Source organism: Trachemys scripta, chromosome 7 (genome assembly GCF_013100865.1).
Source record: "Trachemys scripta elegans isolate TJP31775 chromosome 7, CAS_Tse_1.0, whole genome shotgun sequence".
Classification (NCBI taxonomy): domain Eukaryota; kingdom Metazoa; phylum Chordata; order Testudines; family Emydidae; genus Trachemys; species Trachemys scripta.
Window position 1 is genome coordinate 85,435,276 of NC_048304.1, and position 16,183 is coordinate 85,451,458.

General features: G+C 44.8%; 1 protein-coding gene across 1 annotated transcript in view; it reads right to left on the reverse strand.

Annotated features, from left to right (window-relative positions):
* The window catches only part of ADAMTS14 (ADAM metallopeptidase with thrombospondin type 1 motif 14), a 99,846-nt gene that overhangs the window by 5,577 nt on the left and 78,086 nt on the right, over window positions 1-16,183 (reverse strand). Inside the window, exons 11-19 of the mRNA XM_034776551.1 lie at window positions 14,510-14,658; window positions 13,109-13,284; window positions 11,593-11,726; window positions 10,621-10,744; window positions 8,319-8,402; window positions 5,592-5,755; window positions 4,496-4,661; window positions 1,660-1,792; window positions 753-960 (exon numbers count right to left, since the gene is read on the reverse strand). Of these exons, the coding sequence (XP_034632442.1) occupies window positions 753-960; window positions 1,660-1,792; window positions 4,496-4,661; window positions 5,592-5,755; window positions 8,319-8,402; window positions 10,621-10,744; window positions 11,593-11,726; window positions 13,109-13,284; window positions 14,510-14,658 (1,338 nt within the window). The remainder of the gene's footprint in view (window positions 1-752; window positions 961-1,659; window positions 1,793-4,495; window positions 4,662-5,591; window positions 5,756-8,318; window positions 8,403-10,620; window positions 10,745-11,592; window positions 11,727-13,108; window positions 13,285-14,509; window positions 14,659-16,183) is intronic.

The window sequence follows — 16,183 nt, forward strand, 5'->3', positions numbered from 1 at the left end:
GTGAATTACATACCAAGCATTTCCCCCTAGGTTTGATACCACTGGTCACCCATTACAAGCGCCCCCGCAAATCCCCCATCCTTACTCTGCCACCGATGACTTAACTTTCTTCTGGGCTGGACAGAGGCATTACCATGCCCACATTTACACACACCTGTCTGCTTCTAAAAGGACTACATGGAAAGCTACTTTTCTCTTGTCTTCCTACAAACCCAAACAATAATGTCACCAGCCGTCTATGTCATTATCTAGTTCATTATAGAATTCATTTGCTATCTAGGTGATTTACATTAACCCACAGCAAATGTGTTCCTCCCACAGGCCTTGTCCTCTAGGGCCTGATCTAAAGCCCAAGGAATTCAATGGAAATCTTTCCATTGACTTCACTGGGCTTTGGATCAGGCACTTAGAGTGAAATATATCTCTGGATAATGTTACACTGTGTGTGCTGTATAAAAATATCCTCCTGACTGAGAAAGCGCTCTCAGCTCCCACCAGAATAAGGGAGGTTTCATTGCTAACCCCCAGCTACTCAGCATGGCCACTGGCCACCAATCACCCAAGATTGGTGAGTTTTCCATAGTAGTGAAGCAGGTTCTTTTGCAAGCCAGCAGGCTCCCGAGATGTATGATGATCATGCTTTCTGGAGTTTTTGAATCAGGTAGCAACCAATTAAAGATCTGCACATCTATGGAATAAAAGCTTTACTATGTCCCAACATCGTATGCATTGCAGAACCTGGGCTCACGCACCTGGGACCAGGCACCTGTCCTCCATTGGGCTGGACAGGGCAAGCGGCTGCAGGGCCTGCGTGTGTCCGGTCGATCTCCTGTGCAGTATTTCGTGTGTACCGTCCGGTTTGTGCCATTCAGGAGGTGCTGGACACACTGCACCACCCTTATCTGAACTCCTAGCTTGCCACAGGACTTGCTGCAGGCTCCCCATTCCTCTGCCATCCAGCTGAATCATTAAAATACAGCACTGTCAACAGGTTGAGGGGGAGAATATTTGGACTTTTTCAGATTCTGATTGGCTTATCTTTCTGGAGCTTTGAGATCACAGATTGAGAGTCCTTGGAAGAGATGTGGAGCTCATATTCCTAGCTGTAGCATAGTCTTCAGATTAAGGAGCAAATCCTCAGCAGGTGTCAACCAGGATAACTTCACTGAACTCAGTGGAGCTACTTGATTTACAGAAGCGGAGAACCTGTCTCTCTGAGCCTTACAGTTGGGTTTTGTGCTGATCTAATGTGTTGGACTCCAGTAGACCAAACAATGGCAAGTTTGTCTTGGTCCCTCTATGACAGCCTGCATAAGCCATTAGGAATGGTTATGCCTTCCATAACTTAAATCATTGTCAGTTCCCTCACATGTGTCCCTGCCTTATTTGGACAGTACTGGGTCACCAAGATTTTATCCTTTTGTACTTTTCAGGATGGGGATGGGATGGGGGGGGGGATTTAAAAGAAAACAACTTACCCTTTGCAATATTTGGCTCCCTCCACCTCTTTGACTTGGGAGGGAGGGGGGGAGAAAGGCTGCCTCATGCTAGCTCTTGCACCAACGCCAATAATGAAAATGACCAGAGCCTCCTGCCTTAACCCTGAGCACATTCATGCAGGCACAGCAGAGTGTCATGATCGTAGGGGGGAGAACTCACGCTGGCTGGGAGCACTCCTGCGGGTTACATCGCCTCCGGATCGGCTTGGGTTTCTTGCCATTATCACAGAAGTTCCGATGCACCATCCGGTTATCGCTTTTCCTCCGACAGCCATACTTGGTGTACTGGATGCCTGAAGGAACCACAGAAAGAAAAAGACACAGGGAGTAAAGGAATCACCAGTATACACACAACTTGGTTTGGAACTCCACCTTGATGACCGTTAGCTGGATACCCCTAACTAGCTCGTCTTGCTTTTCTGCTATGACTTTGCACTCCAACTATGGAATTCAGCATGTCATACAAGGGGCCATAATGCAGCCAGACAATACTTCCTCTAGACTGTACACACACAAACACACAAAGGCACCAAATATATTTGCAGTCAACAAGGAGGTGGTGGTGAGATATTGCTACTCAAGTCTGGAATACCCCAGTCATTCCCAGCTTCCTGCCTGACCCATATGGTTGCTGGCTGCTATGTAGCCAATGGGAAATGCCATTTCACCTCTGCAAAACTAGGACCAGATTCCAGACTGCATCCTGATTGCATCCAAGTTCTGCTCAGACACAGGGTGAGTGTACAAGGGAGTAGCTCTAATTCAGGCCACTGCCATAAGGTCCCTCAGGGATCACAAAGTGAACTTAGCAGATGAGCCCCTGAGCTCTGGTGCATTTTGTGGCTATTGAAAAGAGTTTGATGGGCCTTACTTTGGAGCTTACTTCCCCTGATGGAAAAGAAAAGAATCCACATCACAAGAGAGCCCCAAAATGTTGTTAGAATTTGGCACACTGGTCACATTTGCTTGGAAAAAGACCAGGTCTGGGCTAAGCTAGCCTGAAGCATGAGCTTCCATTCACTCTTCTAGAGGGTGATCCCTTCATGTCAGGATTGTGTTAATTAGTGGAGCACGTATAAGAGAAGGTCATATTGCAGCAGCTTGTAGCTAAAACAAGGACTTCAGTTCCATCTCTGCCTGTCCCTAAACCTTCCCAAATGCCAATATTTATTTTTAAAAAAATCACAGTTACAAGGAAATGAGAACAAGGTGGAGCCACCAGATCTGCATTGAGTTTTAAAAACTGATTTATTTCAGTGCTCTGGATAGAGTTTACATTTATTTGCTCCATAATTAGGATGATTTCACCTGCCTTGAAACAGGAGCTATAAGGATTTGTAACTTGTGTAACTGTGGCGTCTTATCCATTCATTTGCGTAACAAGCACCCCAGAACCTGCACACACACTTCCTGTCTCTCAGTGTAGGGAATGACCCAGGTACCAGCGGGAACAAACCAGCAATGACAGGCCGAAGTGTTACTGGGTCTTACAGGTCTTTCCCTTTCTCTAAGTTGCTATGATTAGGCCCTTCCCCAAATCTGTAAGAATAACAGTGAGATGATTCTCATTTGTATAGAGCCTGGGTCTGTGCTTTTAAGCAAAGCTGCAGAAACCTGACTTAAAGAACCCTGGTTACATTTTCAGAGATCCTCCTAACTGAGATTACAAAAACTGCTAGTGCACCTTGTGATTGTGCAAAACCAACATTCGCATATAAAAAAATGGCACCTGTATGCACAACTACCTATGCTGTGTGCACAAAAGATATCCACTCAAACTTCTGCAGGTATAATTTAAAAATAATGTTGAAAAATATGACATTGTGCGTTTAGAGTGGAGCTGCATCAGAGAATGCTCTGCAATAATTGCCAGGGTCTTTATAACTGTCCTGGGGCAGCCCTTTAGGCATCTTGCGAAGCACATCCCATGCACCTGCCTGTTTCCCCTTCAGTGGATCATCCCAGAAATAGTCCACAAAGACTTTCCAAGGATACCTAGCCTTTGCAGGGTTAGTTTATTACCAAATAAAGCCCTGTGCACATAAACCATAACAACAGTCCCATAACCATCATCCAGAATTCCCCAGCACAGTCCAAATAGTACAGTCAGTCTCCAAGTCCCAATAGTCTATGAACATACCAAGTACAGCTCCAACATCTCTCACCAGGCTCGCCTTTTTAGTATGGCTCCAGTGTCTCTCACCATGCCTCTCCCAGTCTTTAGTCCTCTCCTGGCTCTCCAGCTCAGCTCTCCGGCTCAGAGAGCCAGCAGGTATCTCTCTCTGCTGCTCTCAGCCTTCAGCCCTTTCCAGCCTTTTCTAGCAAAGATGAAAACTCTCTGGCCCACGAAGGTCAGCAGGCTAGCCCCTCCTCCATTGGCTTCCTGGCCCTCAGCCCTTTTCAGCCTCCCAGCACTGGCTCTCTGGCTCAGGAAAGTCAGCAAACTAGCCCTCCCTCTTTTCAGCTTTCCCTGGAAACCTCCTCCAGATTCCTGATCTCTGACAGCTCTCACCTTCCAATCCACAGACTGACCTGGTCTGTTGTTAGGCTCTCCCACTTATATGGCCCAGGTCCCATCTCTTAAAATCCAATTGGGAAGCAGCTGATATGTCACAAGTGCATTGGACCACCCCAAAACCTCCTAAAGGGGCCAATCTCCCTGTGACACTCAAATTACCATCTCGGAAATCCCAGGTTCTAAGAAGCCACAGAAATCTTAAGCAAATGGGAGCATCAGATGATGCGTCAAACCAGACTCCCAAATAAAGCAGTATATCAGAGTGCTACCAAAGGAAGTTAGATTGACTACCCAAGCATGCTGGAATTTAAGGCTTGGAATTGCTAAAGAATAGAGAATTAGGTAATTAAGGTATATGGCTATTTAAAACCCAGAGGTCTACTTTGATTCATACTGCCATACAGGTCCAAGAAATCTGACCACGACATACATGTGACCGTGTATTACAGCTTAACAGACATATAAAAGAGAAACAGACCTCCTCCGCAAGCCTTTGAGCACTGAGACCAGCTCTTGAGGGCCCACTCATAGGAATCCATCTCTTCAAGAAGGACATTATTGTTTCCAATCACCGGCAGCAGGTCTTCATGGATAATGTACTTATACATCAGGCTGCTCTTGGATTCATCTTCCTGTGGGATAACCTGGGATCAGAGAAAGAACAAAGATAGTGTAGAGGGAGCAAGGAAGAGAAAAAGAGAATGAAATTGTGGGAAAGGGTGAGAGAGGAAGAAGGAAAGGAATTAAAGAGGACGCAAACAATGACAATGTAGCATATAGACACATAACATGAAAAGTAGAAGAAAAGAAAGTAACAAGAAAGAAATTAAACAAGTACCATAGGTAGAAAAGAGAAAACTTTTAGTTAACATGAAGAACTCTTGATCCATTCAAAATATTTCAATTAATCTAAAATGACTGGAAGGATTCTAAAATACTCACAGAACATACTCTGTATTGGACCACTGCACATGTGTAGGAAATGCCCATGACATATCAAAATATATGCTCAAACTCTAGACTTCATACACAGAACTTTCTACCTTATCTGCATAAATAGGAAACTATACTATAACTTTAGACATACAAGGAGGCATAGAAGCGTTGTTTGTAACACTCTATACCAATAAATGAACACGTATTCCAAGACACTGGGGGGCAGGGAGGATGAGCTTTTCTTCCACGGAGCCATGGGGAATCTAGATCCTGTTAATGCTGGGATAAGCCAGAACAGGGTGTGCAAGGTAGGCTATGGTAGGGCCTTGATACGTTGTCAGGTGCAAGGTCAAAAACATTCAGAGTTCTGAGAAGTGCATTCGTAGTGTATTTCTGCACATCCTGAAGTATCTTAATCACTATTAGATTATGGCTAGTTAATTTCACTTTTTAAAATAACTTTTAAGAGTTTTGTAGGATTTACACCATATGTCCTTCCCCTATGAAATTCCGCCACTCCATTCTACATTGTATATCAGGCTCTTCTAGCATTTGTAACAGTGATTTCACTGTGTGCTCTGCTTCAGTGAATGATTGTGCCCATCACATCTCCAGAGGACAAGACAGTGGTGACTCACCAGCACACTGATTGCTTCATGCAGGGGGCCGCTGGTTTTCAAGCTCTCCTTGCCGTTCTCAATTGTGTATTCCCACTCCAAGCCCATCTCAATGAAGGTTTTGCTTTTGGCTTCCTTGGCTTTGACATTAAGGATGAAGTTTCCAGTAGCTTGATTCTTAACAGCTGGGAAAAGAAGTTCACAAAGTAATTTTCCCCTGTCAAAGAACTTTAGGGACAGAAAATGAATTGTGAGCATAATATATGGGAATTTAACTGACCAGAAGAAATCCCTATGGATGGGAATTGTATGGATAGACCTTCATGGTGAAAATATTCCTCATTACAGACCAGATATTCATAAAAAAGATCTCAGAATCCGGGCTCAGCTGGTTGGTCTTTTGAAAATCTGGCCATAAATATCACAGTGGGAGCAGCTGGGAGCTGAGCAATTGGGAAAATCTGGCTCTTGTTTAGGTGCCAAAATAGCACCTGCAACTCTGGCCCTATATATTAATAATTGAATACTACTGACTGTAAGCAAACCAAGTCCTATTAGTCTTTCGATTGTGATCTAATCATCTGCCAGAAAGGTAAAAGTAACGTTATTCATGGACGAGACTGCAGGCCTGGACTGTGCCATGGGTAACGCACTAGATCTTAACAGAAAAACGACTCGGCTCAAATAGTAGCTTAAATGGCAAGCGAAATGAGTTTACCCACAGCACAAACCGACCATTTAAGATAACACCCCTACAGGGAGAACCAAAAAAGAGATAGCAGAGGTGCTGTAGGTCAAGAGTGAGATGCACTGGCAGAGCTGTGTAAGGCCTAGGACTGGAATAGCAAGGTGTACTGCCAGTTGGAACTGAGGGGCCCTGGCAGAGGCCTCAGGCCCAGAATTTGAGGGGACACACAGGCAGATGAAAGTGTCCCTTTTCAGCCCTTCTAAAGAAAATACATCTTTGTGGGGCTTGTGTCCGTGGTGCAGAGAACAAGGCTGTGAGCTCATGGAAGAGCCTGAATACATTCCATTGAATGAACAGGCATGTGCATATAGGGCTGGTGGATCAAGAAAGGGGCCTTGGCAGGGAATAACCCTTTAAATGTGTAAAATCTAATGACCCCACACTCCGCACCATGCCTCTCCGGCATGAAACTCTTATTTCCCCAACCTTTAAGAGAACCACACTCCCTCCATCCCACTTCCCAATTGTTCCAGGGTCCCCCTGCTTTCCTAACATTAACTCTCTTCATCTTCTCTAAACAGTCAGTCTGGTTTGACCGTATTGCTGACATTCCAACTCATCCTTTGAATTAATGGTCTTCTGAGCAGAAAGAAAACACACAGACACATACACACCCTTCCTATGTCTGAAAGAGATTTGGCTTCAAGACCCAGCCCTCTGAGAATATACCTCACACAGAGGAGCATTGTGTGAGTTCTCACTACAGGATCACACAGGCAGAGCTCGACTGCCCAGCTTCACTGGAAGGTTCACTAAGAAGGATTTTGGAGGCAGCAGAAAAGGAGAGCTGCAAATTGAGATGCAAGAGGCTGGGGAACAGCTACTCCAGCTTAATTCCTTGGTCATTTTCAAGTAACTTTCTCTCTCAATCATACGCACACACACAAATACCCACTCACTCCAATGTGCTTTTAAACAGAGCGGAATAAGAGAAGCAGAAGGATCACTCTATAGAAGACTTTAAAGGCCAGGATGTTGCCCCACTGTGCCTCCCTGACCCTGTTCTAGCAGCACAAATGGGTTGTAAACCTAGCTTACCCAGCTACATGGGCTTCCCCCAGTGTGGAGAAATCCTCAAGTGGCCTAGGGCCAGCACAACAGCTCCTACACTGTCCCCTATGCTCCTGGTATAGGCAGGCGTGGCTGTGGAGCTGCTCTATCTAGCCAATCCCCAGTTGTTGTAAGGTCCCTTGGGAGCCATTACCAGCCAGTGCAGCTTAGAACAGCCAGGAGGATGTTCTTAGATGCACCTCAGGACAGACTTGGCACCCAGCAGCCACAGGACTGGGTGGGGTAGAATGGGGTTTAAGGTTACCTCTTAACATCCTTCCCCTTCTGAAACTGTGCCAGGCACAGAAGGCCCTGTCCCAAGGATTTGGCCCCGGGACTCTACATTTTCTTTTTTTTCAGCTGACTGTTAGTGCTCATGGAAGTAAAGGAATGGAATCATTGGCTAGCACCCGCCATGAGCAAAGGCAAATGTTGTACAAATTCTTTGGCCCCCTGTTCCCAGCTCTGCCAACATACCTCAATTCTGACATGGAACACATCTTGCTATTCCACTCCTGAGCGCACACACCCAGTTCTGCCAAAACAGTTCAATTCTTCACCACCCTCTGCTATTCCATTCCAAGGCTCCTCCTAAGCAGCAACTGATATTCACACAGAACTGGGCTAAATTGTCTGGTAGTTCTGTGATAAGAACAACTGTTGGTCTTCTCTAACTTTTGTGCAAGGAAGTGGGCTGAGAGCTACTCATTTCACTGGGATCTGGGCGATAAATCACCCCTTGGCACTCAGTTTCCCATTTTATCCATGCACCTGAATATTTTGTGCATGCAACTGCCCTTTTGCACTTCCATACACATTTTGAACGTGTGACTACCACATCTATTTTAGATAACCCAAGCCTGAAAGCTTCTTTGATTAACAACACTAGGCCAAACTGGCTAACACCCATCTCTGAGTCTGTCTGTGCTCTCTGGTTGTTCAGTACTCACCAATGCTATGAGAGGCCGGCTCCATCTCTTCTATCTGAATGTATCTGGCCCCAGCCGGAATCTCAAACATTTTCAAAACACCCACTGAAAATTAGACAAAAGTAAAGCATTCTCAAAACTGACAGCAAAGCAGGCAAGTTTAAATTCTGTGGAACACTCCCACTAGGGTTTGAAACCACAGGATTCTTCAGTGAGAGAAAGGAAATGGAGAAGAGCATTTTGGTTGGTGCTTTTACCTTGTGCTTTTGCTGATGGTAAAAGACTGGTTTTATATAACTCTGTGTTTGCAAGATCAGCCCCTATCCAATTATGCAGATACTAAATACAGTAAAGCACTAGAAGGCAGTTTACTGAGCTAACAGGAAATCTGTGTTTTTATTAACTATGGGTCAAATTCAAAAGATCCAGTGATTCAATTCAGATAATCATCCAAAAATGTGGATTCTTATCTGGAATGTATATGAACATGAGTTGTTTTCCCTCCCATTCTGCAGTTCTCTCATAACTCCCTGTTTTCTCTCCTGAAACCCCCCCAAGATTTGCCTAAGAGCCTCCTGGCTCCTCTTCTTCTCCCTAAATCTTACTTCAATGAGAGCCTTCCAGCTTCCTATCTTTCTCTTTCTGATGATCCCACCCATGCAAAAGTATTGCATGATCCTTCTCATCTCCTGGTCAGGTTCCCAGCATTCTGTGGCTACCCCCTGCACTCTTCCTTGCTCCTATCACATCTCTCCCTTCTTGCAACACCACATTTCTCTAGAAAGGCTCTTGCCTTTCCACTACTGTGTCCTACTCCTAACCCCTGTGAGAGTTTAGGTAAATAGACAGACATTATTTTCACATGGATTGCTAAAGATACTGTAGTATCTCCTATGCAAAGCGCTGCCCTCAGCAAAGCTCTCTCTCTTTTCTCACTTCCTTCATAGTGTCTTGAGGGATCAGACTCCAAGTGGCATCAGTGTGATCCCACCCATCTGTTAGCAAAACACCTACATGAGGATGTACGTCTTGCAACATGCACTGAAGTTGGCAAGGTTGGGGGCTCAGGCTGATTGATCTACAACACAAGCAAGCTCCATAACCTTCACAAGGTACACCCTGGACTCTGTCAGCTAAATGAAGCTGCCATACGTGGGCACAGACTGGGAAGCTGTAGCTGAGATAGCCTGGCCCCAGCACATCAAGGGCTTTTTAGATGAGGACCACAACCTTGAACTCAATAGGCAACCAGGGCCTGATCCAAGCCCCACAGAGGTCAATGGGACTTCTTCCACTGATTTCAATGGGCTTTGGATCAGGCCCCTGGCACAAAGGGAAAAGGAGTGGTGTGATATAGTTGTGCCAGTTTGTGTGGTGTAGCAGGTAATCCACTGTGTGCTGTAAGAACTGTAACTTCTGGATAGTCTTCTCCTACAGTGCACTGCATTGGTCTAGCCTGGTGATGCAATAGCTTGAATCATATAAATAGCCAGATAATAGATAGGCAGAAAGAAATAGATACCACAAATAAGCTGTTGTAATTAACTGACTAAATGATTGGGTCCTTGCTCAATCAACAGAAGACCAAGCACAGTTGGGAGCTATCACTTTGGCAGTTATAGAGGGCATATCCTTAGGTAATATCAACCAGCAGAGCACCAATGAAGTCAGTAAAGATACGCTACCTGATGACCATCATATCTGAGCACACAACCAGCACTTGGACATCAAATTTCTGGGCTTTCGTTTTGTTTGCCAAAGGTCTGCAGAGTAAGGCAAAGGTCTAGTCTTCTTTCTCAGTATTTTGTTTTAATTTCAAAATGCAAAACCTGTATGTAATAGCCTGTTAAGTACTGTGCAATTGGCCAGAGCCAACATAAGCAAGCATTCTGAGCCTGTGGATACACTGCTGGCTAGAAAGACATGGCCTTCATTTCAGCAGCAATATCACTCTAATGGTCTTCCTGTTCTGTGTTTGTACTGTGCTTCTCACAATGGGGTCCTCGTCAATTACTAGGGCTCCTAGGCATTATAATAATACAAATAAATACTACTACGTTTGTGCCACAGCTCAGAGAGCCGAGAAGTGATGTAGTTGTACTTATATCTGTAGGGCCAAATTCTCATTTCAGCAATACCTATGTAAATCTGTAGTAATTCCAATGGACTTCAACAGAGATACTCTAGAATAGGTTTACACAAGCAGAACTAAGAGTAGGTTTCAGCCCACAGATGGATTATATTTGTTACGTGCAAAGGTGCATTAAAGCAATCACTTCCAACATATGAATACTCTTCCCCTACTCCCGGGCCAGACTCTCACCTGGCTGCTTTGGGGATTTGATGAAAGTCCCTTTCACCGTCCGGCAGTGGGAATTGTCACCCCCGCAAACACCACATTTGTCATCCTGCTTCAAAGAGCCAATTTCCTTGTCACATCCAACATGCTGTCACCAAAGAGGGAGAGAAAGAGATTTAAAAAAGGTCACATATGTAGAGCCTCAAAATGCAAGGCAGGCATCACACCTCGTAGCTTGTGCTGGGCTTTAGCCACCCTCCAGTCTTACAGCAGTATGACAGCAGTGCAGATGTGTATGGCAGGGGAGGATGGTAGTGACTTTCCAGCACAAACCCTCACAAAAAAGTCTGTCAGCTGGTGAATCATTCTCACTAGCAGTCACTCCCCACGACAAATGGGGAGATGGATCTGATATCATGTGCCCTACTTCTTTTATGGTGCTAGGGTTGTCCTGCTTCAATTCTCTGCTACAATTGACCACCACCTGGTAGCTCCAAGTCCCCCTACATCCCTCAGAAAGAGTCTATAGGGGTGAACTGTGCAGCCTTGGATGCCAACTTTGGATGGAAGTCTTAGACCATCCACCAGTATAATCAGCCACTTCTCAACTGGCACCCTTGATTCTCTGTTTATGAAAACAGTGTGACATAATAAAACAGAACTTGGAGGAAAGTATTTAACGGGCTTCCACACATTGCTAGTTGAATGCACATGAATTGCCTCCTACACACACACATACACACACCTCTTCTCTACCATTGTGAGTGCCAGGGAAGCCTGGGTAAATAACAGTCTACCTAAACCTTTATTTACTCTTCACACAGTGCTCTGGTTTAGAAAGGAATTTTAGATTCCTATGGAAAAGTCAATGAAAAATGTAAAATGTTTAAGATTCCACTGAGTCCAGAAATGTTTGTGCTTGTTTTCTCTCTCTCTTCCTCTCATTTGAATAGAGGACAAGCAAAAACTGCCAGACCCGATTAGTTACATACGTACCACGCACTCTCCCCGAACACAGGCGCTGTACTGGTCTCTGTAGCTGCATCTGGTACCATCATGAACCACCTGGTTCATGAACACCACATCTCCTGTTTCCTCTGACTGACAAATCAGCTCACACTTCTGAGCATCTGCGGCAAAATAAACATTGAAAAACCCATGTTCCTGGAAACATAGTGGAGTCAATACAAAATATCTTAATAAGAGGAACTTGCTATCTTGAATTAGAATATTCTCAAGAGCCATTCCCTTCTTGTCTCTAAGTCCCTCCTACATTTGCCATTCGGTACTCCATATTCTCTTACAACAAACTTAGGGAGGTGGATGTTAACCACAACATATTAAGATTTGACTCTGGCAGAGCAAATTAAATGATCTAAGTACATGATTGGGCAAGCTGTTTTCATACTTTGTTGAAATCTGAAATGATTGTTTATGTAGTGAAACACCAAATTCTGCCTGCAGATATCCACGTGCAAGTCCCTGTGACATCCTCACAACTACAAACACATTGAGTCAGCTGGTACTACAGAATCACTTGATTCCTTTAATTCAATGAGAGTTGTGCATATCTGAGGACAGAATTTGTCCCACAACAGCTACAAATACAACATATCATCCAGCTGTGTAAAGCAACACAGCGTTATGAAAAGACTGTAAAATAGTGACAAAAATCCAACCTAAAAAAGTGCAGATAGATAAATGTATGTTTAAAACAAACAGCAGATTCTCTCCTGCATCAAAAATCCTAATGGTGAAAGACAGTGGGGGAGATATCAAAGCACTGGTTATGGCTCCCTGATTCTGTTGGTTTGTCTTCACTGTCCCTGGCCCTGATGTAGGTCAGAGCAACTTATGGGCTGCATTAACCAATACCAGTGGCACATGAAAATCAGTTTTGCTCCTCCTGCTTGCCTAGATCTAGATGCAGAGGTTTTATTTCCCCTGCAATTATTGACAGTATCACATATAATACAAAGAGCATTTTCCTGCTGTATTTCAGGTGCTGGTGATGTTCTTAGTGCTCGCAATGGAAACCCTCAGCATAGGCTTCTGTAGGTAAGGGAAAGTGATTTTGGGGAACCTGAAGGGCTGGTGATGGAATATGGAGCTTTTCTCTTTAAAGAGCACTGAGATCATACAAGCGTGAAAGATGTCACATAAAACCCAATTCAATTTTTTCTCTTTAAATGACAGCTCCGTGGGGGGGTCTTTGATAGTGTCCTTGCAACGTGAAAGGCATAATCACGTACACCTGTAGGAGCCACTACAGTAGGCAAACAGTGGCAGCAGTGTCATTCCAATAGCAAGGAAAAAAATATATACAGGTCACAAGTAACTCAGGACCAATCCCAGAACTGTCCAAAGAAAGAGCTATCCCCATTGCCATACTGTAGCCTATCCAAACTCTTCTGAATGGTCCTCAGGGAACATATGCAGCCCACAAAGCAAACAGAAGTCCGGTCAATGACTACACGAGCACTGCCTGGCCGAATGGGCGGTCTCCACTCACCATCATGGTGCTCATAAGGAAGCCAGGTGTGTTTGGCGTTCTGGTGGGTATAATAAGAGTTACGCTTAGAACACTGCTGGGCACGGAAATCTTCGTAGGGTCCACGACACTCTTCAGTATTGCAGACCTGGTACTCATAAATGGCACCTGGGCAATGGCGCCCACCATAGGCCGGACTAGAAAATAAATAGGGGGATAAAGACTTTTGAAACTATTTCAGAAAGGGGTACTCAGACCTGACACAGCACAGTTCTACTTGGGATTGTGTGTGAGGGAGGCTTTCATGACTGCCTCTCTGAAGCCTGGATGTCCTAGTACAATGGCATGAGGTCCCATGAAAACTTTAACTCTAGAAACACTGTCCACAGGTCTCTGTGAAATACCTTTTTCTCTTCACTTGACTGACTTTCCCCACAATCCAGTCCAGACTACCATCATGTTAAAGGACAAACACATGTATGCATCCGAAGAAGTGGGCTGTAGTCTAGGAAAACTTATGCTCTAATAAATTTGTTAGTCTCTGAGATGCCACAAGTACTCCTGTTCTTTTTGCGGATACAGACTAACACGGCTGCTACTCTGAAACCTGTCATTTATATTAGGTTAGTCATTTAAAGCACCAAAGTAACAGTGAAAGCTGGTGAGCCCACAATCCATACCTATCACTACCAACTTTGTGCTACTTTGAAGGTCCATGTGAGCACACATGGCTCACAGGTTAGGATTCTTGTCCCCTGCCAGCATATAAGAGCAATGAAGTGATACAAAGTGCACGTGTATTGCCATCACTGCTAGCTGCTATCACCAGGTCACTGAGCCAAGAAGCTGGGTTTGATCGATTTGGAGCCCATCTGCCTTGACAGTGCTTCTTTGTTGTTAGTGCTCCTCTGGGTTAAAGGAAGGTGACCGGCTCAGTTTGATTATGTCAAGCTTCAATCCTATTAGGTGCATGTGGAGAGAAGGAGTTAAATGAATTGTAGCTCAGCGTTTAAATTTAGGGATTACAGCTGGGATTTTCAAAGGAGCCTGAGGGAGTAGGATAAACAAATCCGAAGGGAGTTAAGAGCCTAATTCCCTCAGGCTCCTTTGACAATCCCATCTTACATATCTGACCATAAGAGATGCCCATGATTTATAGCAGCCAAAGTGAAGAAAGGATGAACAAGCATATCCCTAAAGCTTGCTAGGCTCTGAGAAGGAGAGTTCCTTTTAATGCTCTGACACTCAGTGCTGTGGTGCTTAGGCATGGCCCTTCCTCTCTCCAGCTTACACTCAACTGTCCAGAACAACACTCTCACCTTCCTTGTGACTGACCTACTGGAGGAAGAAGGAGGAGGCCCTTGTTCTCTGCCACTTTCAATACGGCAAGGACTAAGAGAATTAGCAGAAGGCCAAACTTACGGTGGGTTGTTGCAGTTCCTGCTGCGGGAGCGCACCCCACCCCCACATGTCCTGGAGCAGGAGCCAAATTTGGACCAGGAACTCCAGCTGCCATCCTGGCTGTAAGGCTGCTCTGAAGTCTTCCAGATGCAGTGACCCTTGAAACACCACTGGAACAGGAGAAGAAACAGGGGTTACCGGAACACCTGCCTCTTCATAACTGTCCAGTGTTAGTGAGGAGAGAGATTCTATAGCCACATGGACACCCAGCTTAACAACATGGTTTGGAATCTAGGTCTCCCACTCCTATTGGTCAGCTGGACATGACAGACAGTGGTGACTGTGAAGTCATGAAACCTTAAAGTAATAAAGAAAGGTCTCGGGGGCCTGTGGTGAGGAGTGGACTAATGAACTAGCCTATCACCTCCAGAGAGCCAAATTCAAAACCTGACATAGGTCACCAGTGAAAGTGAGCTGGGTTTGGTGGTTTCATCCTAGTTCCCATTTGTTCATATCACATTAGGTAAAACTTCTGCTCAGAAGACAGCTAGGAATGGATTGGCAGGGTTCACTGCACAGGTACAGCTCTCTGTGTCCCAGGACCAATATAGCAAAGGACATCACAGATCAGGACTGAGGTGCATTGGCAGAGCTTGCACAGCATTTGCCTCTATTCTGCTTGGTTCTCACATGTGCAACAAACTTCTCACTTTCACAAACACAAAATTCAGTAACAAATGTTATAACAAAATCTCCCATAAAACAGAGATTTGTCTCCATGAAAATTGCCTGGGTCCAGAACCTCAGCTACAGCCAGAGAGCACATAGCTCAGTTCAGAAAGGGGTGCAAAGGCTGCTCTAAGTTACGGTTGCCAATGGTTCTAAGCGGCACATACAGCACCAGGAGCACTGGAGGAATATAGAGATGTCTTAGCCATGCCTCCTTTCGCTCAGCCACACCCATTATGCTGGCACCCTGGGGTTGGTTGTGCTAGCTACATGCCCAGATTACAACAGTGAAGTAGCAGCACAGCACCTCAGGACCTGAGCCATAGTTTTGTTGACTTTGGTTTTGGGCTTGATACACTGCATCTAATTATTGCTGACCGGAGGGTGTATCCCACAGATCCTGCAGCGTGAATGGCACGTGTTCCTCAGCTTCGCATTTAAACAGACAGTGAAGCAATCCAAATCCAGTGGCTTTGCCACAAGAGCATAGAATTACTCTGCGGCCAGGACTAATAGTCTATAATGCTTCAGAGGAACATTGTCAAGCAGTTGAGGCTCAAAATTTGACTTTCCTTAGAACTGCTACAAACTGATGAAGAATATCCTCTAGTTGGTAAATATATAGGGCCAGATCCTCAGCTGGAGTAAAACAGCATAATTCAACTGAAGGAGGAAATATCATGATTTACACCAGCTGAGGGTCTTGAATCTGGTTTGTTTTGGAGTTTGGTTTTGTTTTGTTTTAAATGGTCTCTTTGTATCTGAGAAACTGAAAAACACAATGGCCACTGTGTTGCATCTGAAGAAGTGAGGTTTTTACCCACGAAAGTTTATGCCCAAATAAATCTGTTAGTCTTTAAGGTGCCACCAGACTCCTTGTTGTTTTTGTAGGAACAGACTAACATGGCTACCCCCGATACTTGATACAATGGCCACTGTTTATTCATGACAATATCCTATGTTTGC